The sequence below is a fragment of the Artemia franciscana genome, chromosome 8, assembly GCF_032884065.1.
Source record: "Artemia franciscana chromosome 8, ASM3288406v1, whole genome shotgun sequence".
Classification (NCBI taxonomy): Eukaryota; Metazoa; Arthropoda; class Branchiopoda; order Anostraca; family Artemiidae; genus Artemia; species Artemia franciscana.
Window position 1 is genome coordinate 24640225 of NC_088870.1, and position 27403 is coordinate 24667627.

Consider the following 27403-nt stretch of genomic DNA (forward strand, 5'->3'; position numbering starts at 1 on the left):
TAGACGTGACGCAGTAGAATCCTTGGAAGCTCTATTAAATGAAAAATCGATTTCTGTGATTTAGAATATTCTCCCTAGCTTAGTGAGAAACAGGTGGAATGGCGGAAATATTGGCTAAAGACTTTTTAAATGTTCTTATCGAGTGCTCTGAGAGAGCAGCAAGGATTTCAAGAAGATGCCGTTTGGATGGAAGTCTTTTTCCACTTTTAGTGGAAGAAAAAGAAGGAAGCGACAGGTAAGACTAAAAACAACGCCGTTATAAATACATCCTAGTTACGACATTCGCTGCAGCCTAGTAAAGAATAAACTGTACAACTACAAACAGCTCACTCCATCACCAGGCCACCTGAGAATAACACAGCTACGCACGCTCCTCCTCCATCCTAATCTATTCAAAGCCGTCCTCTATACACCGTCCCAGGAAGTTCCTATTTCCCTTATCTTTCTTTACGACAGTAAGCCTCCATGGCCCATATATTTTAATGGGACAGAAATTTGCATAAATGCTTAAGAACCGAATTTCAGAAAAAAACAGACATTATAAATTAACAGTTAATTAATGATATCACATGCTGGAGCGAAAAAATATATCTTTTTTGTTATGAATATTGTCCTAAAAGCCTTGACTAGTGTTGTCGGTTCTTTTGGGTTTTCAGTAGAGCACTAGTTTTATTCTTAATATCCTGCGCTTGTTTGATTAGCAAATTTGATAAAAATTTGTATGCGATTTAACAAGACATTTTTACTTGTTTTGCTCTTAGTATATTTTTACCGGTGGACTCAATATACTGAGTCAAGCTCAGGCCACAAAGGTCTATTACTTCCATAAAAAAAAAATAAAAAAAGAATAGAAAAATAGCCACTGGGTTATCGATCCACTCCCTCGAGCATGGTATTTTGCGATAAGGCTTGCCTACCTCTTTTCTCCCCTTCTTATGAGAACCTTTTTTGGTAGTGTTAAGTTGTACAGCATTGTTTTGCCTGAACCCGAGAGCCCGATAGCTTCTGATGGGATTGAAAGGGAACGTTCATCCCACAAAAAAGAGAAGGGAGTCACCCACCACTCGCCAGCCCATAAGCGGCAAGTAGCTCTTGATTGTCGTAATCGGTAGTAGCAAAGCATTATTGTTCTCCCACCTCAGATGGCTCTTAAAAGGAATATTTACAGGCTTCAGGGCTGGAAATCCACAGTTCCCGGGAAATTGACCCCTCGGACATTATTTTGACATCTTTTACTGGTTTTTGTCCATCCAACGTCTGCAGTGTACTCCAGCTTATAGTGTATACCCTGCTTCGTGGTAAGACACTGGACAGGACGGTCAGTGGCTGGAAGGTAAATGAAATTATCAACATTTGATCCCTATTTGTGTCTACTACTCTCGAAAGTACCACGAGAAAGCTGTCACCACTACCTTCTGGTTTCAATGAATCAATATTAAAAGAAAAAAAATATTTCGTTAGACGCCTGCCATTGAAATTAACATAAATTTAAATTTCATTCCATGCAACACTCCGTAATGGGTGCAATAAAATTTTTGTAAAGATTGACGGCACTTTGAGACTCAATTCAATCACAATTTGATTGTGATTGTAAATTTCACACTTGTTCAAAATAAAATATACTTTATCATACTTATTACTTAAAAATTAAAAATTGTCAAGTTGCTTTTCATTTTTAATTCTGAGATTCTTATGAAAAAACGAGAAATTTCAGTAAGTGATTCAAAAATATTACAGTATCATGAAAGTTTATTTCGAAGAACTAAAAATAAGGGCTGGGGATAGGCTTGTGGTGGTGCAGTGGGTCGGATCTCAGCTTCGAGTTCGAACTTGGCTGTATCAAAACGCTGCAGCACCGACACAACAACCTTAGTTGTCAAGAAGCATCGTTAATCAGACGCAACACAATGTAAGGACGGGGTTGTAAAGTTTCATAGCTCCAAGTATGCTCATTATGATCAGGGTTGCCCATAAAATGATTAGCTCGAAAAATGAGACAGTGTTCTTGATCTGACAAAGTAGCTGAAGTCGGATCTCTATAAGAACAAAACCAGTAAGTTTAAAATCTCAAAAGCAATTTGTTCAACATTTAGACACTTTTTCTAGCAATTTTTCGTTTTTTTCTCATTTTATTCTCTAACTGTTATTCCGATGACTGTATAGACCTAAGTAAAATTCATTAGAATAGAAAACTTCTCATCAAAAATTTATTTCAAATATTTTGTAAGAAAAAATGAAAATTTGGGCCATAAATGTGCCAAAACGACAATAAAATGAGGTTTTGGGGGTTCTAACAATTAAAAATGTATTGGAGACAGGCACATGCGCAGACCCTTTTTTCTGGGGGCTTAAAAATAATAAAACAGACTCGGGTCAATAAAAAAGAAACTCAAGAAAATTTTGGGCCTTGGTAGAATGTGCCCGAAGTATCACCTTCCTGCGTTCCGAAGTATTACATTCCTTATTGGAAAACATTATATTGTAGATGTACAACTACTAACAACTCACCGCAGCACCAAGCCGCCTGAGGCCAATACAGCTAATATGCTACAACGTGGGGGCATATAATTTTTCCAGGCATTTAAATTGAGTTCAATTGGGTTAATCAAAAGGAATATGATGAGGAATAAACTAGTACTCATAATTAAACAACGCTCTTTGCTAAATCTACGATTGCGCGTCGACTATGATACCACAACTTTTGCGGTTTTTTATTTATTTGACTCTCAAAATCATACCGTCATTGTTTAGACACTTTAAGCATAGAACATAATTTTTCAGATTTGTCCAGGATTTTAAGACATTTGCAGACGTTTTGGTTCAGCAAACGATAAAATTTCATATTGAGAAAAGTTACCCTGAACTGAGACAGAACATCTACGGGGAAGAAAATAATGAAGTTCGGTCTATAGACGGCAAAAAAGTGACTCTGAATATTACATCAAGCAAAGAAGAAACTTCAGAATCTCTGGAACAGGTAGGTTAAGTAGACCGGACACAAAATTGGTACCCTTTCTCTTTGTTGGAAATACGAAACAGTTAAAACAGGTGAGATAAAAAAGGAAATGGTATGTTTGTGGTAAATCTTTCATAAAATTAAAACAGAATAGAAACAATTGAAAGCAGCAGTGATAAAAATTGACCTGTTCTGTTTTCAGAAAGAAAAGAAACATAATAAGGTAGCCAGGGTAAAAACAAGGTGCCGTTTTCTGCTTTCTGTTTAGTTTCAAGAAAATAACCAGGTTAAAAAGCCGCCCGATTAACAACATATTACCCTTTTTCCGTTTTCTGTTATGCTAAACAAAAAGGAAAAGATGGTTTAAAGAAAAACAAATGTCTTATCCCTTTTTAAGCTTTTGAAAACTGTGAAAGAAGGACATAAAAATTCTTTTGCATCGAGACAAATTCTCCGTGTATTTACAAATATTCAGACAAAAATACTCTTTCTCTTTCAAACCTTCCTAAAGAATCTCTTTTATTTCTCTCCCAATCGAACCTTCTTAAAGGGATACTGCCCCGCTAGCTTTTCCGCAGATTCAGCTCTATAACTTTCCTTATGAGCAAAGCATCAAAGATTCACAAAAACGCGCTAATTTTTCTTCGTTTTTCAGATTTTCTCTTATAACCGTTTTTCAGCGAAGGATAAATAGAGTTATGTTGCTTTGGCAACGTGATGTGTCGCAGTAACCTTTGGTTAGCTTCACCAATAAAATTGTTGCAGGAGCGATACTTAGGTATCCTTAACCATTGTGGCTACCAACACCTTTAAACATTTAGAACGGTGTTTCACAATTGTGTCTTATAGCCACCACACTCAAGTTCTGTCAAGAAGTGAAGCTTGGTTTATGCTAACAAAACAAAACAAAATATGATGAAAATATAATACTTTATCTACAAAATTATAAAAACTACAGCGAAGAATTATGAAAGGGTCCAGACCGCATTATATTAAATACATAACCTAAAGGTGTCCAGAGTTCAACCCCCCTCCCGCCCAGTGTTTACCCTTTCGGAAAATGCCCCCACAGAAAATACCTCCGGAAGAAAACACTCCCTGCGGAAAATACCCCCGTGGAAAATGCCCCCGGTAAATACATCCGAAAAATACCCCCCCCCCCCAGCGGAAAATAAGGCTTTCTAGATCTGAGAATTTTATTTGAGTTTTGTTTTTTATATTTTCCGTAGGGGGAAGGAATTTCGATACTTGCGTATTAAACGCAACTTACTCAAGATTCGGCTAGTAGTGACCGCCCTTTGGATTCGGACGGACCCATAGCCGCTGCTCTTTTCTTCCTTTAATGTCCTAAGATAACAAAGAACGGCGACCCCTTCAGGGTAAGATGCAGGTATATGTTACATAAGAAGGAATGTTTTCTATAAGATGCAGGTATTAATTAAGCAAAGAATGTTTTCTAAGATAGGGATGTGTTAATTGTTTAAAAACGTAGGGGTGTAGAGAAAAACCTTCAGGGTTCCTGCCAAATCAGGATTTCTTTAGCTATTATGTAATAGGGTTTGGGCGGTACATAGTAGAGAGTTTTTTTATTAAAAAAAAAACCCACGAGAGCCAGGAAAAAAACCTTCAGGGCCCCCTCAAGTAAGGACATAATTCCGATTGTTGATAGCCCAATATTTTCATACTAAAAACCCGTGAGGGCTAGAAAAATCCTTCCGGACCTGCTAGTGGGGAACCTTCAGGACGCCGCACCCTAGAGAGCTATTCAACCTAGTGACTAACTCAACCGGGGCTCTAGCATCCAATGTCACTGAGGGTCATAGCATCCAATTCCATCGGGGCCCTAACATCCAATTTCACTGTGCCTCTAACCTAACAAAAGGGTCATAGCATTCAATTTTATCGGTTCCTTAGCATCTATTTTCATCGGGTTCCTAATCTCATCCAACCACCGGGGCCCCCTGGTATCTAATTTCACTGGGAGCACTAACAGTCAGTTCTAACGGGGCACCCTAGCAACTTTTTCCACCGGGGTCTATAGAAGTCAATTCGAAGAGAAAGCCCTAGCAATCAGTTTCAGCGGGGCCCTAGCGACCAATTCCAACGGGGCTCCTAGCATCCAGTCCCACTGGGGGCCCATAGCAACCAATTTCACCGAAAAGACGTTTTTCAAGATGTTTCAAGATTTCTTTGGTTGTTATATTATAGGGGAATGTTTACTTATCTTAAGGATGATGGACTCTAACGTGACTTGTTTCTTCAGGGTACGTTTTGAACCCCCACTTGTAACTGTGGAGGACACCCACGTCGGGTGTTAAGAAATAACGATGGACACGTGGGCTGTTACAAAATACTTTAAGAGATTTTTCCTTTCAATGTGATTTTCTTTTTTTCACAGGGAACCTTTAGGGCCTAAAGATTTTGTCCGCATTAAGATTTGAAAGAGATTTACCTTCAATGGAATGAAGCTAGACAGGTGGACTATGAAAGCCCTTCTAATATTATTATTTGGGTAATAATTTTCATGTCATAACCTATTGCACAGGAGGAGAATCTCCTCTTCCGGCTTACTAGAATGATTAAACGGATTACAAGTTTTCACATGAGTGCAATAATTGACATGTAGGAGAGAAAATCGTTTAGTAAAATATGGTTCAATTTCAAGTGCACCTGCTTGTTAAGTAATACTTTAGAGGGATTTATCAGATAATATTGGGGGTGGTTCGTAGCGCATTTTATAGTAATAGAGTCTTTTACTAAATTGGAACTTAGATATTCTATCAGAGATGAAATAAAATTGAGAGTGTTATTATGGCTAGAATACGGTATACCTACATATGTGATCGAAAGTCTTTATTTTCCTTTTCAACACAGAGAATTTTGCACTTATAATAGAGGCAATCTTGAGCGAGCTTACCAATGTACATAAGCTACAAGTAAAACAATTCAAAATAGGGATGATACCTTTTTATTGACAATGAATAGATATAAAATGATTTAATTGGATATTTCTAACACTTATACAATGTTTATCATCAGCAGTAAAACTCCCATTTAGTTTTACTGCTGATGATGAACACTGTATATGTGTTCGAAATATCCAGTTAAATAATTTTATATCTATTCACTGTCAATAAAAAGGTATCATCCCTATTTTGAACCGTTTTACTTTCGTCATGGAAAGGCAGTGTGGTCTTCGAAGTTAAGTACATAGGCTACAAAATGCTTCAATTGCGTAAATGATTGCGAATTGAAGTTTTATCCTGGAGCAAGAAATCTAAGGAGTGACGACTTTTTATTGTACATAAGTTTTATTAATAAAAAAATTTACAAACATTAGTAAAACACTGAAAATAGCAAATAAAACTCAACGAATGGAAAGACAATACGTGAAAAAACCTGATATAGGATAAAATATAAGCAAAAGGAACAATTAATTAGAGAAAGGCAGGGAGGCATATAAACCAATTCCAGGGAGGGAGGAATGGAGGGTTGTTATTAAAGGTAAATTTAAGTCTTATTAACAGGTGTTTCTAAGAGGTTTTAATGAAAATGCCACGTTTTTTGAGCCAAGACTATGCATATTCACGTCACTTTGACAATATGTGGCTGGCCCCATCTAGCAAGCAATTCCTAGGAGGATTAGGGTTGTTATTAGAGGTAAATTTAAGCAGTATTAAGAGGTATTTCTGAGAGGTCTTGATGAAAATGCATTATTTCTTTGAATGGAGGTTGGATTTCAGCCCACCGTCACCAAAGAATTCTTTTATCAGCTCCTACCTTATCTTTCAGCTTAGAACATTTTAGTCCAAGCAATTCACGCCACCATGGCAGTATTTGGCTGGCCTATGGCATAACTGTGATACATAATATCATTCCTAAGACATTTTTAGATATTGCTTCTTAATAAAATTATGCTTAAAGCCCATCGATCCTTGTTTTTGCAAGCCACCCCCGACGTTATGCCCCCACGCCAATTCACCGCCACCGTAGCATTATGTGGCTGGCGTGTGATATTCTTATGATAAGTATTATTATTTCTAAGACTTGTTTAGATATTTTTCTTAAAAATCACGCTTTAAATCAATTGATTCATGTTTTTACAACCTTCCCCTCAACTTGATGTGCTTCACGGCAATTCAAGCCACCATGGCAATATATGGCTGATCCGTGGCATCCCTGCAATACATAGTATTATTCTTAAGGCATTTTCCAGATATTTTCTTGATAAAATTATGCATAAAGTCTGATCGTTTATTTTTTGCGACCCAACAACCAGTGTGACAACCCATGGCAATTCACGCCACCGTGGCAATATGTGACTGGCCCGTGACATCCTTATGATACGTATTATCGTTCCTAAGACATTTTTAAGATGTTCAAATCAATTGGTTCATGTTTTTGCCAACCACCCCACAACGCGTTGCCCTCCACGGCAATTTAAGACATCATTGCAATACGTGGCTATGCCATGGCATCCCTATGATACATAGTATCATCCTTAAGGTATTTAAAGATATTTACTTCATAAAATTATGCTTAAAGTCCATTGATTCGTGTTTCTTCAAGCCACCCCAACGTGATGACCTCCACGCCAATTTTGTCAGTCTTTGGCACTCAATGGCTAGCATATGGCACCCTCTGGTGTGCATTATCACACTTAAGTTTTGCGACATTTTCTGCAAAAATAACCGCTTGCACTAGAAACGATCATTTAAACTTAAAGTAAAATTCTCAACAGCTTTTCTTCTAATGACTCCTTGCAACTGACACCAATATTGCACACAATGACTGGCATTGTGAACCCTCTGGCCTGCATTGTCACACCTAACGCAATTTCAGAAATTTTTCAACAAAAATAACCGTTTACACTAGAATCGATCATTTAAACTTAAAGAAAATTCCCAATAGCGTTTCTTCTGATGACTCCTAGCTATTCACGCTAGGGTGGTACGCATTGGCTAGGATTTGACTTTTTTGGCGTGTATTATCATACCTAAAGCATTTTCAGCCATATTATATACATATATATATATATATATATATATATATATATATATATATATATATATATATATATATATATATATATATATATATATATATATATATATATATATATATGTATGTATTTTGTAAATTTCTATTTTTATTAATAAAGTTAACTTAACTATCATGTCAATTTTTTCTTCGTGAAACTTGTTGTAGGTCGATTTTTAACGTCGTGAAACTGGCTGTACGTTGATTTTTTTTTGTTCGTGAAAATTATTTCATTATATGCTTCTTCGTGAAACATGATACATGCTGATTTTTGTTCGTGAAACTTGTTGCATATGGATAGTGTCTTCAAGAAACTTAATGTATCTGGATTTATATTTTCGAGAAACTTGTTATTTTTATTTCTTCTTCCATGAAACTTCTTGCATGTTAATTTTTCTCTTCATGAAACTTGTAGACTGATTTTTTCCGTATGAAACCGGTTTTGTTCATGAAACTTGTTTCCTGTTGATTTTTGTTCGTGAAACCGAATTTATCATGATAATTTTCTTCGTAAAACTTGTTGTATGTCTTAGGGTTTGTATGTAGGGTTTTTTCTCGTGAAACATGATGCATGTGGATTTTTGTTCGTGAAATTTTTTGGAATTGGATTATTTCTTCAAGAAACTTAATCTATCTTGATTTATGTCTCTGAGGAACTTGTCATAATTCTATTTCTTCTTCATGAAACTTATTGCATGTTGATTTTTCTCTTCGTGAAATAAGTACATTGATTTTTTTCCGCGTGAAACCGGTTTTGTTCGTGAAACTTGTTGCGTGTTGATTTTTGTTTGTGAAACTTCATCTATCTTAATATTGTTCTTCATGAAACTTGTTGTATATTCATTTATTCTTTTGGGAAAATTAATTAGTCATAATATTTTTCTTCATGAAACTTGTTGTATATTCATTTATTCTTTTGGGAAAATTCATTAATCATGATATTTTTCTTCGTGAAACTTGTAGCTTGTTGGTTTATCTTCGTGAAATATAGCGCATGCTGATTTTATTCATGAAACTTGTTGAATGTAGACTACTTCTTCAAGAAACTTAGTGTATCACGATTTATGTCTTCGAGAGACTTGCTATATTTTTATTTCTTCTTCATGAAACTTGTATGTTGTATATAAATTTTTTTCTCTTCGTATAACTTGTACATTGATTTTTCTCCTCGTGAAACCGTTTTTTTGGTGGAACTTGTGGCGTGCTGACTTTTCTTCGTGACACAAAAATTATCCTAATATTTTTCTTCTAAAACTTGTTTTATGTAGATTTATTCTTTCGTGAAACTTAATTTACCGTGATATTTTTCGTGAAACTTGTCACATGTTGGTTTTTTCAACTTGCTATTTTTTTCTGTTCATGAAATTTGTTGCATATGGATTATTTCTTCAAGAAACTTAATGTATTTTTATTGACGTCTTGGAGAAGCTTGTTATATTTTTGTTTCCTCTTCTTGAAACTTGTTGTATGTTGATGTTTCTCTCAGTGAAACTTGTACGGCTTTTTCTTATATGCTACTAGGTTAGGTTAACCTAACTTAACCTGACCTACCAGTTGTAGATGGCAGCATGACTGGATAGGTTAGGGGACATTGAGTTAACTAATTTTAAGTTAAAATATTTAACTTATAGTCAACTTAAAATTGTTAACTTAATTTAACCCAACCTATCCAGTTTTGCTGCCATCTATGACTGGTAGGCTGGTTAAGTTAATAACAACACATAACAAGCTCCACAAACGAAATTTGTCTCACGAAAAGATAAATCATTGTGCAAGTTTCACGAAGAGAAAAATTAACATTCAAAGAGTTTTACTAACAATAAATGAAAATTTAACTAGTTTCTCGAAGACATAAATCAAGATCGTGTAAGTTTCTTGAAGATATAATCCACACGAAACAAGTTTCCCCGACAAAATTATCATGCATCATGTTTCACGAAGTAAAAACCAACATGCAACAAGTTTCACGAAGAAAAATATCATGATAAATTAAGTTTCACGAAAGAATGAATCAATATACAAAAAATTTGACTTGGAAAAATATCAAGATAAATTAACCTTCGTGTATAAAAATCAGGAAACAACATTTCATAAGGTGCAAAATCAATTTACAATTTACACGAAGAGAAAATTTAACATTTAACAAGTTTTATGAAGAAGAAGTGAAAATCGAAAAAGTTCTCGAAGACGTAAATCACGATACATGAAGTTTCTTGAAGAAATCATCCACATGTAACATGTTTCACTAGCATAGATCAGCATGCAACATGTTCCACGAAGCAAAACCAACATGCAAAAAGTTTCAAAAAGAAAAACATCGTGATAAATTAATTTTCAAGAAAGAATAAATAAACATACAGCAAGTTTCACGAAGAAAAACATCAAGGTAAATTAAGTTTTACGAGGAGGAAAATCACTATAAAAGTTTCACAAAGAGAAACATCAACATGCGACAACTTTCACGAAGAAAAATAAGAAATAACAAGTTTCTCAAAGACATAAATCAAGATAAATTAAGTTTCTTGGAGAAACAATCCACATGCAACAATTTTCACGAACAAAAATCAGCATGTATCATGTTTCAGGAAGAAAAAGCCAACATGCAACAAGTTTCACGAAGAAAAATTTCATGATAAATTGAGTTTCACGAAGAATAAATCAACATACAACAAGTTCTACGAAGAAATATATCAGGATAAATTAAGTTTCACGAAAAAGAATCAGCACGCAAAGAATTCCACCGACAAAACTGGTTTCACGAGAAGAAAAATCAATTTTCTCAAAAGAGGAGTTTCTCAAAGAGGAAAAAGCAATATGCAACAAGCTTCACGAATAAGAAATAAAAATATAACAAGTTTCTCGAATACATAAATCAAGATACATTATGTTTCTTGAAGAAATAATCCACATGCAACAAGTTTCACGAACAGAATCAGCATCCATCAAATGACACGTAGAAAAAAACAATATGCAACAAGTTTCACGAAGAAAAGTATCAGCATTAAGTTTCACGAACAAAAATCAGCACACAACAAGTTCCACAAACAAAACCGCTTTCACAAGGACGAAAGTCAATCTGTAAATTTCACGAATTGACAAATGAATATGTAATAAGTTTCACGAAGAAGAAATATAAATATAACAAGTTTCTTGAAGATATAAATCAAGATACATTAAGTTCTTTGAAGAAATAATCCATATGCATAAAGTTTCAAGAGCGACAATCAGCATGCATTATAGCCCAAATTCGTTTTTAAAGTAACGAAGAAACTAACGAAGAAATCAGTTTGTTCTCGAGTTTTACACGAGCTGCTTATACACAAGTACCGGAATGAAGGAGAGAGAGCCGGATTTCCCGGTATTATTTAAAAACGATCATAAATTAAATTAAAAATAACACGTTATTTCAACTGAGAGTAAGGAGGAACATCAAAGCTTAAAACGAACAAAAATTGTTATGTATATGAAAGCGGATGCCTCCTTCTCAAAACCACGTTCTTTACGCTTGAGCTTTTTTCAGAATTTTAAAACAAAGCCTAATATTCTAATCAAACGACTACTGTGTTTCAGGAATTGTTCTTAAAGGATTAGAACAAAAATTTAAAGCTTTAGCGTAAAGAGCAAGGTCTTGTGGAAGGGGGAACTCCTTATATATACGTAATAATTTCTGCTCATTTTCAGTTTTTACGTTGCTCCTTACATTCAGTTGAAAAAACTTGTTTTTTAAAATTTAATCTCTGATCGTTTAAAACAAACGGGAAATCCGGCTTACTCTCTACTAAGAAATCCGGTATTTGTGTATTGTACGCCACTCGCTCAAGTGTACGATGTATAAAACTCGAGAACAAACCATGTTCTTTTTTTAGTTTCATCGTTACTTTAGAATTATATATTTGCACATTAGGAGGGAGGGGTAAAGTATAGCGGGTCTGCATGCAAAATGTGTTCGATAAAATTATTCTGTATATTATGAAGTTAGAATTGTTTTCTGACTTCATACTGTCCAAATACTTTACCCCCCCCCCCCCTCATGTGCAAATATATAGCCAAAATTACAAATTTCCCATCTATTCTGTCACTTGTCTTTGTCTTAATTTAATTTAACTTTGTATTAATTTAATTTTGTCACGCTAAGCTGAAAGAAACTAACGGAGAAACCAGTTTGTTTTCTATTTTTATACAGCGTAAACTTTGAGTGAGTGGTGTATAATATAAGAGCACCAAAATTCCTTCCCCTACAAACAAAAAAAAAACTCAAATAAAATTCTCAAATTCGGAAAGCCTTATTTTCCTTGGGGGATGCAGGGGATAGGTAGGTTAGTTTAGGTTAGTTAAACTGCTGAAATGCCCTTTTGACCACCCTTTGACATCCCTTTCATCCTAATACTCTAAGCCTTACAAGTTGTTGCAATTGAAGTAGAAGTTGGAGTAGTTTAGTAGCAGTAGTAGTAGTAGCAGTAAAAGTAGCCGCGGTAGTAGTGTTAGTAGTGGCATGCACATATTACCTTTTTGTCAATTGATATTCCCGTTTAAGCATTCTCTTAAAGTTCTAACTTAATACCCAAATTCATTCTTGAAGTAAACCTTTTTGATAATCCAAATGCACGTAGTTCAATCCCCCTCAATATGCTGTCAAGTTTTCACCTTCATACGCGTAGCCTTAATTATACTAGTATCATAGTACCAGTAGTAGTAGTAGGAACAGTAGTAGCAGTAATTGTGTTGTATTAGTATTAGTAGTAACGATAGTAGCAGCAGTATTCAAAGTGTTTGTAACAGGCACATGTTGCCGTTTGGTCAGTTCAACATCCCACTCATGATGCCCGATAAGTTTCCCCTTGAAACGGTCAGCCGTTCAAAAAAAATTATTGTTGATACGCCCATATCATAAATCTCTATGCACATAGTATGTCTTGATCTAGTTCAACTTTCCTCTCAGCGTTTCCTCAGATGTCCATTTCAATATCCTCTGTCTTGGTAGTATTCTCTACAGAAGCAATAGTTTTAGTGGTAGCAGTGATAGTAGTAGCAGTAGTAGTATTTGTGTTTTAGCAGTAGTAGTAGTAGTAGTAGCGTGCAAATATTGCCTCTTTGGTCAATTTATCACCTCAGTTCCGTAAAATTATAAATTAATATACTTAGTCATTCCCTAAGTTATTCCCTTTTGACAACACACATGCTCATGGCCTGTATTGATTTAGTTCAACACTCCCCTTAAAGTTCTCTTAAAAGCTCACCTGAATGTCTTTCACCTTTTGGAAAGTAAAGGGCAAACATACCCACCTTTTTCGATAAGGTATACCATATGTAAACAATAAACGAATTGCCTAAGCTATAGCACTTGCCTGATGGCTGTGGGGAACTTGACATCCCCAAAGGCTTAATTGCTGGACCTTTCAACAATGTTGAACAAAATAGGTGTCTCAAAATTTTAATTGGGTGTCTTTTGGGAAATGATGAGCGTGTGAGGGAGGAGACAGGAACTCCCGACCTTTCCAATCAAATGACCCCCATCTGAAATTAATACGCTCGTCCAACCCATAAAAACTTTATATGCCCCCGGGATATAGCATACTATCCTTCCCCCTGGGCTTTAGGAGGCATTGTTATATGTTCTTTGGACTATTCTTAGAAAAATGACTATCTTACAGTTTCAATCAGTTCCATTTTGTAAAAAGAGGACTAGTTACCTTCTACTACTTTTGACTCTTAACAGGGAACTAGAACTTTTAATTTCCAATCAATTGAGCCTCCTCTAAAGCTCTTAGGACTACCGCTTCCATAAAAACCACAACCCTTGCCCTCAGGGTCTAGGGTTTGTTTCAACCCCAATGGCCTTTTTATATGATCTTTTGACTATTTTGAATAATATAGTTATCTCAAAATTTCTATTGGATGCATTTAGGGAAAAGAGGACAGGGGTGGGGGTCAGTTGCCCTCCAGTCACGTTTGACTTTTGAAAAAGAACTCTAAAACTTCTGATTTCCAATCAAATGAGCCCCTCCTCCGAATTTTATACGACCACCCCTTCCACAAAAAACCTTGTATGTTAATAATGGGATCTAGTATAACATATCGCCCTTGGCCTTAGGGCTGTAGGGGGGGGGTGTCATCCAAAGACATGATTACTGGACCTTTCAACTATATCAACTAACGCAAGAACTTTTAATTTCCAATCAAATGAACAGGCAGCGCTATAGCACTGCCTATGATATTACTTAAATGCAGCTTAACGAAAATTCGGTCGTAGACATTATCTACAATTCTCTATTACAACAAAATACACATTTGATAGATCCTTACCAATATGATTGCACAGGAGTCCATGGGACGGCAGTAAATCTGGTTTGAATGTACCACTTAATTGTCAAGTGGTTGGAAAATTCCGATAGTATTGTCAATTTATTTTTGGTGTACTACAGAAAAGCATTTGACCTCATCAAACACCTGACCGCATTAACGAATCTTGGGAGCTGAAATCAAACACTATGATTACTGAGGGAATTTATATGTGGAGACGGCAATCAGTTTACCCTTTTTTTTTGAAAATATTTGCTCTGAATGGTCAGAACTAACCTATGACTGCTCCAAAGAAACGAAAGTAGATGATCTTCTATTCCTTGCCGTCATCAACACAAATTTAGCAGAATTTGATGGTCGTTTTGAGTTTTTTGACGAATTAAGTTTGTAGTTTGTTAAGTTTTCAGTCTGGAGTTTATTAAAAGTCAGGAGGGAGGTTACTAGAGAGGTCATCCTTTTTCTTAGAATCTCTCTTTGGGGATTTCTTAGCTTATTGACTGCTTCTACAGGTCTATATGTATTTAATATTTTTTTTTATCAGTGCTTCCCTCACGTTATTCGAGTGTTTTTTGATTTGTGTTCCCTTAAAGGAGACCAAATTTATTACTATAGGCTCACCATAGGCTCACATATAGGTTCACCAGTTCACCTTTTTATATAGGAGTGGGGACAAGGACCTTTTTGGTTGGTTTTGAAAAATACAAAAAAAATCAAATCTATGGGGGGGGGGCACTTTTAAAATGGAAGAATCCAGAAACAATATCCACATTTTAAAGATCTAAAAGAGGAAACAACCTCTCCCTGATGCCTTCCCCCTAAATGGCACCCCTCCTTGCACAGCAAATCCCTGAAGAGGAAAAGGTTCGCAAAGTTTTTCCAAGTCAGCCTTGAGCTTCAGGAAAGGACATTTTGTATTCCAAATATCGAGATTGCATAGGACTTTAGGATTTTGTTGGTTGGCTTCTATTGAAAGTGGGAAGGGTTAACATTCAGGGAATACTCCCTCTTACTCCTGTGTACAGGGCTATTTATATTTTCGTTCTTCTATTTTTTTTCTTGTACTAGCTTCAAACACAATTTTTACTTCGTCATCCCAAGGAGGAAAGTGAAAGGTTTAGACTCTTAGAGCCACCCCTCTGGAATCGTCCCCTTGGGAGGGAGGTAAATTGAGCAAAATAATAAAACTAACATTGACTTACAAAATTATTTGAATTTTTCGACAATGAATAGTGGAGGAATTCAAAATCATGATTTTTTCATTATATTGGTTTTAGTTATGCTTATTCTTTTTCAATTTATTTGGACTTTTCCTCGCCTTTTGGCAAACCTGAAATTGAATCCTAGATTCTATTTCGTAAAACGTGTTGGAAAAGTTAAATATCTTAAAGAAAACATTGACGGTATCGTACTAAGCGATCCTGAGTTCCGAAAGAAAAATTTTCCATTAATGAAACCATTTTCTACTTGATTGACACTTAATTAAGCCAGTTTATTTAGACACCCTTGAACTAACAGGAAATAGTTTACAAGACATTACTCATGCTACTACGAAGCAAAACAAATATTTGAACACCACTTCGGAAGCATGTAATTAGCTTTTTGAAACTGTAGATTTGTCAATTCTGTTCTGATCGTTGGACTCGCTCTGTGTTTATTTACATTAGACCAATTTTAACTTATGTACTCCATGCGGCCATTAAATTTAGCTCCTGCCATGGGCTAGATTGGTTTTTAGTTTCACAGCGGGATTTTTGAGGATGTATGGGAGGACAGTTGTTTAATCCCGGGGCAGGGTGATTAGTCAAGTGGGGGGCTATTCATCTAAAGCTTTTCCTGGTTTCAGACTCATTTCGACCTTATTATTTATTCGAACTATTTATTTATTCGAACTAAATTATTTAAGATAAGTTAAAATATTTGTGTTGGCATATCCCTTGGACATTACTTAGTATATTCTAGATCAGGCAATTTTTCAGAAATTCATAATTAGGCCACCCCAGGAATAATCCCTCCTCTCCATGGGTTCGTTCATTTCCGTCTGCGGGGTATGATAATTTCCACCTAAAAAATTTCTTGGCGTGGAACAAGGAAGGAACAATTACCTGGGATCCTTGAAGATGACAGAGTCTTCCGTTTTCTGAGAATATGCTGGATTTGTAGTACATCCTTTTCTTAAGAATATGTAGTATTTGCAGAATATTTATTCTCTCACTTTCCGCAGCCTATTATACATTGTCGGAACGTCAATTGCGACATACATTTTTGCCATGCATGGCACAATCACCGCAAAGCTTGGCACAACTAGCCAATTTCTTGGCACATCTTTGGCACATCTCAAATCAAAAAAAAAAAAATATTTACCGCCGTTAATGTGAAAAACAGAATACTTACAACTTAATTTTTTCTCTCAGTAGAACCAGATTACAAGCAAAATGAACTAAATGTGTTTAAAATAATAATGAGTTTAACCCTTACTTCCAACTTAACTCTTAACTTAAAGTTATGCCTTAAAATATATTTTTTTCTGAGGAATTTTTTAAGTTTTCTATTGGTTGGCCCAAGGACCCCCGGTCAGCCCTCTATAATTATTTTCTGAGTGTTCCACTGATCTGGGTGCATTTATTTCTCTAGCACGGCCCGGCATACCCTAAGTAGCCACATTACATGTTTTTGTATCGATTTGATGCATCAATTGAAAATATGTCAGGGTTTTGGTGCTTCGTTTGACTGGAGAACCTCACGGGTCATGTAGATAATATGTAAGGGTTTTCTACTTCCAGAAATCATGTGCACCCTATGGCGCATGTCAAGCGTAGCAAAACTGCGCCAAGCATGATAGAACTGTGCAAAGCGTTGCGGTAATTGTGCCATGCATGGCAAGAACGTGTCTCGCACTTGGCGCTCCGACAATGTGCAGCAGGTTGCGGAAAGTGACAGAGTAAATATTCTGCAAACACTACATATTCATTAATGTGGTCAGGTGTTTGATGACGTCAAATGCTTGATGTGTGGTGTTTGATGACGCTAAATTGACAATATTATTGGAATTGTCCAACCACTTGACAAATAAGTGGTACATTCAAACCAGATTTACTGCCGTCCTATGGCCTCCTGTACAATCATATTGGTCAAAGATCTATCAAATGTGTAACTCGCTGCAACAAAGAATTATAGGTAATGATTACAAGCGATTTTTCGTTAAGCTATATTTAGGTAATATCATACGCAGCGCTATAGCGCTGTCTATGCATTCGATTGGAAATTGAAAGTTCTAGTGCTCTTTTTAAAAGTCAAAAGTGATTGGAAAGCAGCCAGCTCCCCCCACCTTGTGCCCATCTTTTCCCCTAAAGATCCAATTAAAATTTTGAGATAGCCATTTTGTTCAAGATACTTGAAAGGTCCAGTAATTATGTCTTTGGATGAAAAACTCCCCACCGCCCTCAGGACAGGGCGATAAGTTATACTAGATACCCATTATTAACATACAAGGTTTTTATGAAAGGGCTGGTCGTATAAACTTCGGGAGGGGGGATCATTCGAATGGAAATAAGAAATTCTAGAGCTCTTTTCTAAGAGTCAAGCGTGATTGGAGGGCAACTAGCCCCCACTCCCGTCCTCTTTTCCCCAAATGCATCGAATAGAAATTAATAGATAGCCATTTTATTCAAAATAGTTGAAAGATCATATAACAAGGCCATTGGGGTTAAAACAAACCCCCAGAGCCTGAGGGCAAGGGTTGTGGTTTTTATGGAAGCGGTAGTCGTATGAACTTTAGGAGAGGCTCAATTGATTGGAAATTACAAGTTTCAGTTTCTTGTTACGAGTCAAAAGTGGTAGAGGGTAACTAGTCCTCTTTTTCCAAAACGGAACTGATTGAAACTGTGAGATAGTCATTTTGTTCAGAATAGTCTACAGAACATATAACATCCAGCGCAATTTACATTGGGATGCGTCAGTTTAATTTAAATTTCAATTTATCTAAAGTAAAATTAGTTCTTGGCGTTCATCCCCGTAAAATATCCCCCTCATGGAAAACACCCCATAAGAAAATACCCCCGGAAAATGCCACTACCGAAAACCATCCCTAAAAATACCCAGTGGAAAATAACTCTCCGGAAAATACTCCCCATGGAAAATTGGGGCTTCCAATTTCGGAAATTTTATTTGAGCTTTTTTTTTTTTTTTTTTTTTTTTTTAGTTTGGTTGAAAAGTGTTAAGGAAAGAGAAAAAGAAGAAATTACATGCCATTAGTATCTGAAATTCTTGTCCTAAAAATAAATATCCTGAAATCCATTTTTGTTGAAAAAACTCCATATGAACTTCTGTAATTTTTGGCAGTCTCGGGTACCAAATTAAAAAAAAGAAAAAAAATGTTGACGAAAAATCATCAAAGTTAAGGTAGAAGCCATGGCACCAAAAAGTCTAAGAAGGTCTAGCTTTTCTTTGAAAGCATAGTTGGCTTTGAGAACCATCAAAATCTTATTGTTTAAGTTTTTAGGGACGAAAGCGTTGTCAAATTCTACGAGTTAGTTTTTCTTATCTTCCAAGTGTAAAACTACCACAAATCACCATTAATAAATACATGAATATAAAACGAACAAATATTACTTTAGATGGCATAGTCTAACTGAAAACGAGCAAAAGCTTGAATAGGGCTGACAGCTCCATGTCTTCTCAAGAGCCGAATTCAGTTTGTATTTTACAAAAAAAAAAAAAAAAAAAACAACCTTGGACTGTCAGTTTAATATACATATTCTGATATTTATTTTGTAAAGTCTTAATGCTTTTATATTTATTAAAGTCAAAAAAGTGAAAACATTAAAAATTTATTTTGTTTTCTGTAAAGTGCAAGTTATATTCTGGTTTTGAGAAGGCGTGAAGGTCGTCAGCCCTATTCGTGTTAATTTTTACTCGTTCCGAGTTTGACTAGGTTATTTATTGTAATTTCTGTTCGTTTTGGGTTTTAATCAGAAAACTGAAAACTGAAAATTCAGAAACAAAGAAAACTTACAGTCCCCCCCCACTGAATAACAAGAATAATCACTTTTAGTGCATGATAAAAATAAATATTCCACTCTTTCTTGAGCCCAGACAGGATTTAACCCATTGACATGTAGAGGAAACCAGAATGCCGAATATGAATTGTTCGAAATAGTCATAGGTTTCCAAAAAATATTGCTTAGACGGTCATATTAACAGCGCTAAAACTGTTCTATAACGATTAGAAAAATAGAATAGCTTCAAACTTGATTTTGCTGAACAGGGACATTTTAGGTCCCTAAATTGAGCAGCATATTATTGATTGTAAGTGCAATTTTAGTAATTTTTATTTGATGAAATGAACGCATACCTACCTATCTACCTACCTATGCCTTGGAGTACACTTTTCACCATTAACAAGATTAACCAAAACGTCTTATAACTTGATCCAGCCGTGCGTTCAAGCGAGCAAGGTGCAAACTGTTTCTATGATCACATTTCAAATTCTTTTTGATTTTAAAAACAGTTCAAGAGAAAGTAAAATCACAAACGATTCAAAACTTTGCTTTAGACTTAATTGAATAAAAAAACAAGTTTTTTTAAATGAAAGTAAGGAGCAACATTAAAGCTTAAAACGAACAGAAATTACTCCAATATGAAAGGGGCTTTTCCTCCTCAACACCTCGCTCTTTACGCTAATGTTTGACTCTTTCTCTTAACTCTACTTTTTAAAACAGTAAGAAACTTTAGCATAAAGAGCGGGGCATTGAGGAGGAAAAGCTTCTTTCATATACGGAGTAATTTCTGACATTCCTGGGGATATTTTCTGCGCGCGGGGGTATTTTCCATGGGGAATTTTACCCGGGGGGGATTTTCCTGGTGGATAAACGCCGGCAATCAGTAAAATTATTCAATTTACTATTTTTTCAATAAAAATCCGTCTTATTTAGGCACGGCAAGACCTGCTGGCTAAATGCTAGTACATCCGTTGTATCAATATAATCATTAAACTAGTTTATCGTACACATCGCAGAAATGAAAACAGCTGAGTCTTAAAACAAAGGTAAATCATAGTCTCAGTCTACCAACATAGGCTCGTGGCGAGTGGTGGTGAGTGATCTGTGCCTTTCTGCTCAACAGAAGAGTTGAAACTAAACACTTGCACTTGTAACCTCTGTCTATAAATGTATATAAAAAGGTCTTTATCCATACAAAGCTATTACCAGAAGTATACACTGTTGACTGTTTCAATACACTCAATTGCTAGAAAAGCAGTAGAGCTTTCGTTGGTACTGAATAACCAACACTTAATTTAAATAGATTATATTTGAGATGAAAAAACCGAGTAATTTTAGTTTTTTTTTATCTTTCCTAGGCTTTAGGTGCAGAGAGAAGAAAATTCTTGAGTTGTTTGTTAGATGACATCTTTGGCCCTGCTGAAACAAATGTCCAAGCGTTAGAAGTTCCCGACATTTTAAAACTTCAAGATGTTGGCATTTGGATCGACCCAATAGGTAAAAGATAATACTGCTAAAAGATAATACTGCTAAGATTCTCTTAAAACCCTGGAATAAAATAAAAAATGCTCAGTTTCGGAAATAACATCCTATTTGGCCAAAAAAGTATCAAGTGTAAAGTATGGCAATTGTATGCTAAATGTTTTACACCCTACAGCAGATAAACAATCGTGAAATAAAGAAATATTTTACGTGTCTGTTATTGTATGTACATAATTTGCCACATACTATGCTTGAAGGAGCTGCGGTTTATTTTTAACTCTTGTATGTTAGCCGCCCACCACGATAAAGAGAAGAAGATAGAAAACAAGAACTTTTACAGTTTAACCGCAAATGACAGCTAAAAAAAATGACAGCTATTTACTTGCACTTTATAGTGCAGCTCAAATAATGACAGCGTTCGGCTATGGTATTGAATATAACTTCCTTCTAAACTTTTAAAACGCTGGTGCTATAAAAGAGTGGTGACAATTTCTAATCGAAGCTTTGCTTGATACGAAACCATTCCGAATACGTACTTTTATAATGACATTGAGTCGCTAAATACATGGGGCCTCAATGCACTAAACTGTTTGCTCCCTTTCCTTTTTTGACAACTGAAGTAAGCGAACCAGTACAGAATTTCTGGTACAGTACCAGTACTGAAAATAATTAGGTACAGTAACTGAAGGTTCATTATTAGCTCGTCGCTTGCATGTTATAGGTGAAACCCACGTAAATGATCATCACCTCTGGAATGTTTCTTTTTGAAACGAACAATGGTCACCCAATTTCTGATATACTGATCCACTTTCTTATTCAATGCCACATTAAATCATGAAGCAAAGACTGAAATTGCTTTTGGTCTACTGTTTGGGGAGGAGACAATTCACTTTTGAATTGTCGTATCCACTCTTTTTTACCGGGAAGGACACAAACTATGTAGAATCCGAAGAGGTGTACGATAGGGGTAATTTTTCTGTAGAGGTTCTTTATTTTGGTAAAAAAAGAAGAAAAATATTACCCCGCTGCTTGAGCGTGCATGGATATTCAGCAAACTTTTGGAGGATCAAAGACAAAAATTATTGAGCCACAACTCCTCCCCAAACACAAAACATGAGGTCATTTGCCATGACATGACAAAAAACGTAGTTTCTTGAATCTAGCTTGAAAATTACCGGCATGTGTCATATCAAACTATCACAGCAAAAAAAAATGTATAAGTTCCAGAACTGAACCTTTGCTGATTTTCGATACATAATGATGGAAATACACTTCATTGTTTCGAAGTCATCAATCACTGGTTGATGTGGGTATTTTGACTAAATTTTACGTTCGTTTGATTATATATTTCCTCCCATTCATTACCTTGTGAATCTTCTTAGACCTCAAAATTGGAAATAAATATAAGTCTCAATAACAAACAGACTCGTCATGAAATACCTACTTTATCTTAAAACAATCAAGTCGGTTCATATGGTAATTGATTGGTTATGAAAGGCGTACGCATCATGCCTGATTTTGTTTCCCTAGCCATGTAACTTGGAAGGGGGTTGTTCAACAGGTTCTTCGATTGATCTTTTTTTCTCGATTTCTTACTAAACAAATAATACCGCTAGATCAGCAATATTTCGAGGCTCAATTTAAAGGGAAATAATTGAAAAGTTTAGATGATACACAGTTTATATGGTTATTTTATGTAAATTTATATGGTATCTCTGTTTTCGTTTTGTTTTTTCTAATGAAAATGCCAAAAAAGTATTTTGAAAAGTAATTCGACTACAACTTTACCGCTCCCCCTCCCCATTGGCGCTTTTGATTGCAAGTATAAGCTACTCTTAAAAAAAAAAAAAAAAAACAGAACTACTTTTATATTTTTTTTCTATGTATTTTTTGCACCACGAGAGACTATATTCTGTCTTCTTTACACACTGCCTATCATTAAGGTTTCTAGATTTTATGTCACACAGAGGATTGAGCAGAGAAATTCTGGTAAAAAAAAAACTGTTTACTGAATTATAAACTAGGATTTTCATTTTTCAGACGCAACAAATGAATATGTTCAAGGATCTGAGGGGATTCCTTCTGAAGTTCCAGGCGCCTACCGTAGTGGCTTACCTTGCGTCACTATTTTGATTGGTGTGTTTTCCACAGTCACTCATGAGCCACTAATTGGCGTAGTCAATCAGCCATTCATTGGAGCACCTGAAGATGGGTAAGTGAGTCTATCATAGGCAGCGCAAGTACTGCCTAAGTAAAAAGTGAAGTGGGCTCTATGTATTAATTATTTTTCACCAAGGCACTTTGTATGGAAGTTGTCATAGAAACTTTGGGTGGAGGCCATCCGATTAGAAATTAAACATTCTAGTACCTTTTAAAAGTAAAAAGTAATCGAAAGGCAAACAGCTCATCCACGCCCCCTTATTCTCTAAAAGACATCCAATAAAATTTTTAAGATAGCCATTTGTTCAGAATAGTTGAAAGGTCCAATAACTGCTAATACAACAACTACTATAGTTACTACTACTACTACGGCTAAAGTTACTAACATATAACTTGCAAGGATTGTTGAAGAGGTGTTGGACTAAATCAGAACATACTATGCGGATGCAGGTTATCAAATGAGTACATCAGCAATATCTCAGAATTAGCTTGGATTACTAAGCTGAAACTATCAGGGCATGTTGAACTAATTAAAAAGGCACTGCAAAGGTGATGCGGCTACAGCTATCACTACTTCTACTAGGCCTACTGCTCCCACTGCTATTTCTACTACTGCTGCTACTATGACAACTGCTTTTGCTAATGCTAATGGTATTGGATAGAACTTCCAGGCAATGATGAAGGCGGTGTTGAGCTAAATTATAACAAATTGCATACATGCAGATCTAATTTAGATGAGCTAATCTCTTTGTCCCATTTATGTTGTTCGTAGGACAATCTAACCCTTTATATCAGCTTGATCGCAGACGTTTTTCAAACACACGCTTAGTTTCTTATTTAATTTCAAATGCATTTCTGGATAGTGGTCGACCATTATCAATTCATATCTGCAGCCACAATTTGGCTTTATTTTTCACAATTTTCAGTTCAGGGTCACACGACCATATTGTTTTCCTTATATTTCTTCTCACTCGCTCCTGAGGGACGGCAACCTCCTCAGCACGTTTTAAACACCACACAATTTAGTTGTAGTACTGATTCAGTTCATATTTGCTTTTCGTAGAGCGAACACTTAGCTGGAGTAAATGAAAGGATACACATAAAGAACCAAGGAGTAAGGCCAGGGTTGAAATATATAGTGACATATTAACATCTTTTCAGTTATTCCTGGACTGGACTGTACTATTTGTTCTAATCGGAAAGTAGAGTGATAGTGAAAGGTGTTCAATATCCTGTTCATCTTCGTGGATGCGCACTGTTGAGGATCTAATAAAAGGGGAACAAATCATATGATCAATATCCGACAGGCATCCAGAATTATGGACACACGAAAACGTTAGATCCTTCGCAACTATTCTGTAATCAGGAAGACTATCAAGAAGGTTCATAGAACGCACAGAATCAAGCTTTATGTCAGTGTTCATATCACTAATAACAATAAATTCGTAACCATCCTTGCTTGTTTTATGGAGAAGAATTTTTAAACTTACACATTCTTTGGATAATTTATTCAGAGAAGCAATATTCTTGTCGTAATAAGGCATATATGTATTAAATAAAACAGTTTTGCCGAGTCTTATAGCTCGAAAATGCTCGTCAGAAAAATAACATGACGAAGACCAAAAGCTGAGCTAATTTTATAATACATGCTAAGCCCCCGGAAGGCCTTCCAGAAGTAGAAATAGCATTTGTTGTGAAAGCAAAGTGATTAGCACTGCAGCGCAGGAAATTAACACTCGTTTCAGTCAAAAGATGTTCCTGCAAGCATACAATGTCAAACTTACTGTACAGTTCATCAATGGTAAGATCCTTGTTTTATTATCCCATAAAAGACACGACTGATACTGATACAGACATTAAACAGTTTTGGCAAATTACGACTTGCAATTGCTTTCAGTTTAGGACATGTGAAGCTAAACGAAACACGATTGCCTCCACAGTTTGCACACTTAGGTGACAAATTGCAAGTCGAGTCTCTATCTGAGACATGGGGACCGGCACATTAAGCACATTCCGGTGTTACACTGCAACAAGACGAATGGAGATTTTCAGGGGACCGGCAAATGTTACAACGGGGAATCACCCTGACCTCGTAAACGTGTAGGTTTTCATATCCTTCTTCAATACCGTATCTGAATGCTTCGGCTCTCGACATTGCTTCAGAGAATTCAACTTTTTCCACAGTAGATCTCCCTAGCCTAGAAGCGTTAAAAACACCAGGGCAGGATATCAGGTGGGATAATTCAAAATTGCTTGGAATTCCCTTTAAGAGGACGTAAAACTTTTTAGTTTGTACTTTTGCAGAAGATCGAGTTATCGCTCCAGTTACTGACAAACGGAAATCTTAGGCAACTGGCTTATCTATATGAATGGTCAGTTTGCCACGCACAGGACGTATACTGATGATCGATTCATGACCATTTACCTAATCTATCACAACTTTTCGCTTTATTGGGTCTGAGAGAGTAGGGGGAAGATTCGACACAACAATAGTAGCAATTTTTTTTTAACTTGAACAAATCAAAAATTATTAAGAATGTAAGGAATAAGCACTGGCACATGTATATTAACCCGTTTGTTTACATTCATTTTTTCAGTAAAGTGCAAATTTAGTGTTTTATAAAAAACAGTGGATCAGGATTTCAGGTGCCAATAGAATAATTAAACACATGTCAGTGGTATACTAATTTATCATTGTTAAACAAACTTAATTTGTAACCCTTCCTCTCAACTATATGAGTGTAATTTTTCAGGTATTGCTCAAAAATATGGTGGGGACTATCCATTGGAGGCACCAAAGTGAATAATTTGCCTAACATTCACCTCAACAGTCCAGCTAAAGCAGCAATAAGCAGTAGTGAACGCCCAGAGATTAGAAAATCACTCTCTGACACATTTCAGCTGGTAGAAATGGCTGGAGCAGGATATAAAATTCTATGTACTGCCCTAGGACTTACTGATGCATTTGTCCTTTCAAAATCTACTACTTACAAGTACGATACATGCGCTCCACATGCACTGTTGCTTTCTCAAGGTGGTAATTTAGTTGAGCTTGATGGCATACTAGACGAGAAAGCGAACAGCGACACGGTAGATATGCAGGGATATCAAGTTACTTACTTTTCTAAAACAGAGAAGCCCTACAAAAACGTACATGGTTTGATAGGATTCGTTGAAGGAAGCATTCTATTAGATGTTGTGGATTTGCTATCATGAAGATATACTATGATTTTAAAACTTCCATTACTACAAGGCTCGAGAACAGATCTTAAATAATGAGTGTTTTGGTTATGTAGAATTAAGGCTCCAGATGTATTTCAAGGGACAGGCTTATATTCCGTAACTTTAATCTAATGATCAGTGACTCGGTATCTTTAGATGTCTATGTAGAAAATTCAAGATGGAAAACAAAACAGAAGAGACAGTAGACATTTTATTGTACTTTGTAAATTAAACTTAGAGGTACATTGCACATTCTTTACAATTTCAGAATATGATCAACTTTTGTTTCATGAGTACCATGGAACATTCAGCAACTAAAGTCAGGGCTCTAGTGTTAAGGTTTTTTACTCAGAATATAGCAGACTCAGTTGGGTAAAAATTGACAAGAAAGATAGCGCAGTTACTAAAAACATATTTATTGTAAACAAAAATATTAAACCCTTTTTCAAACCTGCTTTCATCATATTATATTCACATGCCACATTGTTGAAAAAGTTTTTGAATTTCTTCAAGAAGTTACCGTCTATGTCGTTAATTCTGTGAAGTGTGTATTTTTTTTTAGCTCCTTATTGATGTTTAATTTATAAATATAAAGATGTACTTTCAATAACAAGAAGACGTGAAAGATGCAAGAGACAGAACTTTTATGGAAGGGGGCTGAAGCGGCTCCAGTCGAAGGCCTGCATGAGTTAATCTTGAAGTAAAACAAGATCCAACATTTAACAACGAAAGCAGGCCAAGAAAACCTTTCTTTTTACCGGCAGCAATGTCTATGAAGGGTTTGACCAAAGCCTACAAACAACTGAAGCTGTGTAGAATTGTTATTTGTAGTGTATATACCGTGTAGAATGTTTCATCTTATGTTTTAAGGTTAAGAAACAGTTTTTTCTGTATCAGTACTTGTATTTGTTTCCAAATGAAATTTACTTTACGGATGCACCTAGTATATTGTTCTTCCTCTTCTGCTTACTTAGTGACTTGTTGCTTAATAAACAAATGAACAAAACACTATTATTTTCAGAACCTTCGCTAGGAGGACTTGCAAGGTCAATATGAATAGATAAAAGATATGGGTAATTTCGAAGACCAAACTGCCTTTCCATGACGATAAATAACAGTTCGAATAGGGATAAATCCTTTTATTAGACAGTGAAAAAAGACAATAAAAAAATACTGGATATTTCGACCACATATACAGTGATGGTCATCAGCAGAAATACTGTACATGTACATGTAATCGGAGATG

General features: G+C 35.8%; 1 protein-coding gene across 1 annotated transcript; it reads left to right on the top strand.

Annotated features, from left to right (window-relative positions):
* LOC136030186 (inositol polyphosphate 1-phosphatase-like) lies at nt 1-27163 on the top strand. The gene is made up of 5 exons (XM_065708932.1): nt 1-235; nt 2782-2977; nt 20652-20790; nt 22816-22987; nt 25689-27163. Exons 1-5 carry the CDS (start codon nt 99-101, stop codon nt 26149-26151), a joined length of 1107 nt encoding a protein of 368 aa, XP_065565004.1. The 5' UTR covers nt 1-98; the 3' UTR covers nt 26152-27163.
* Nucleotides 27164-27403: the final 240 nt, after the last annotated feature.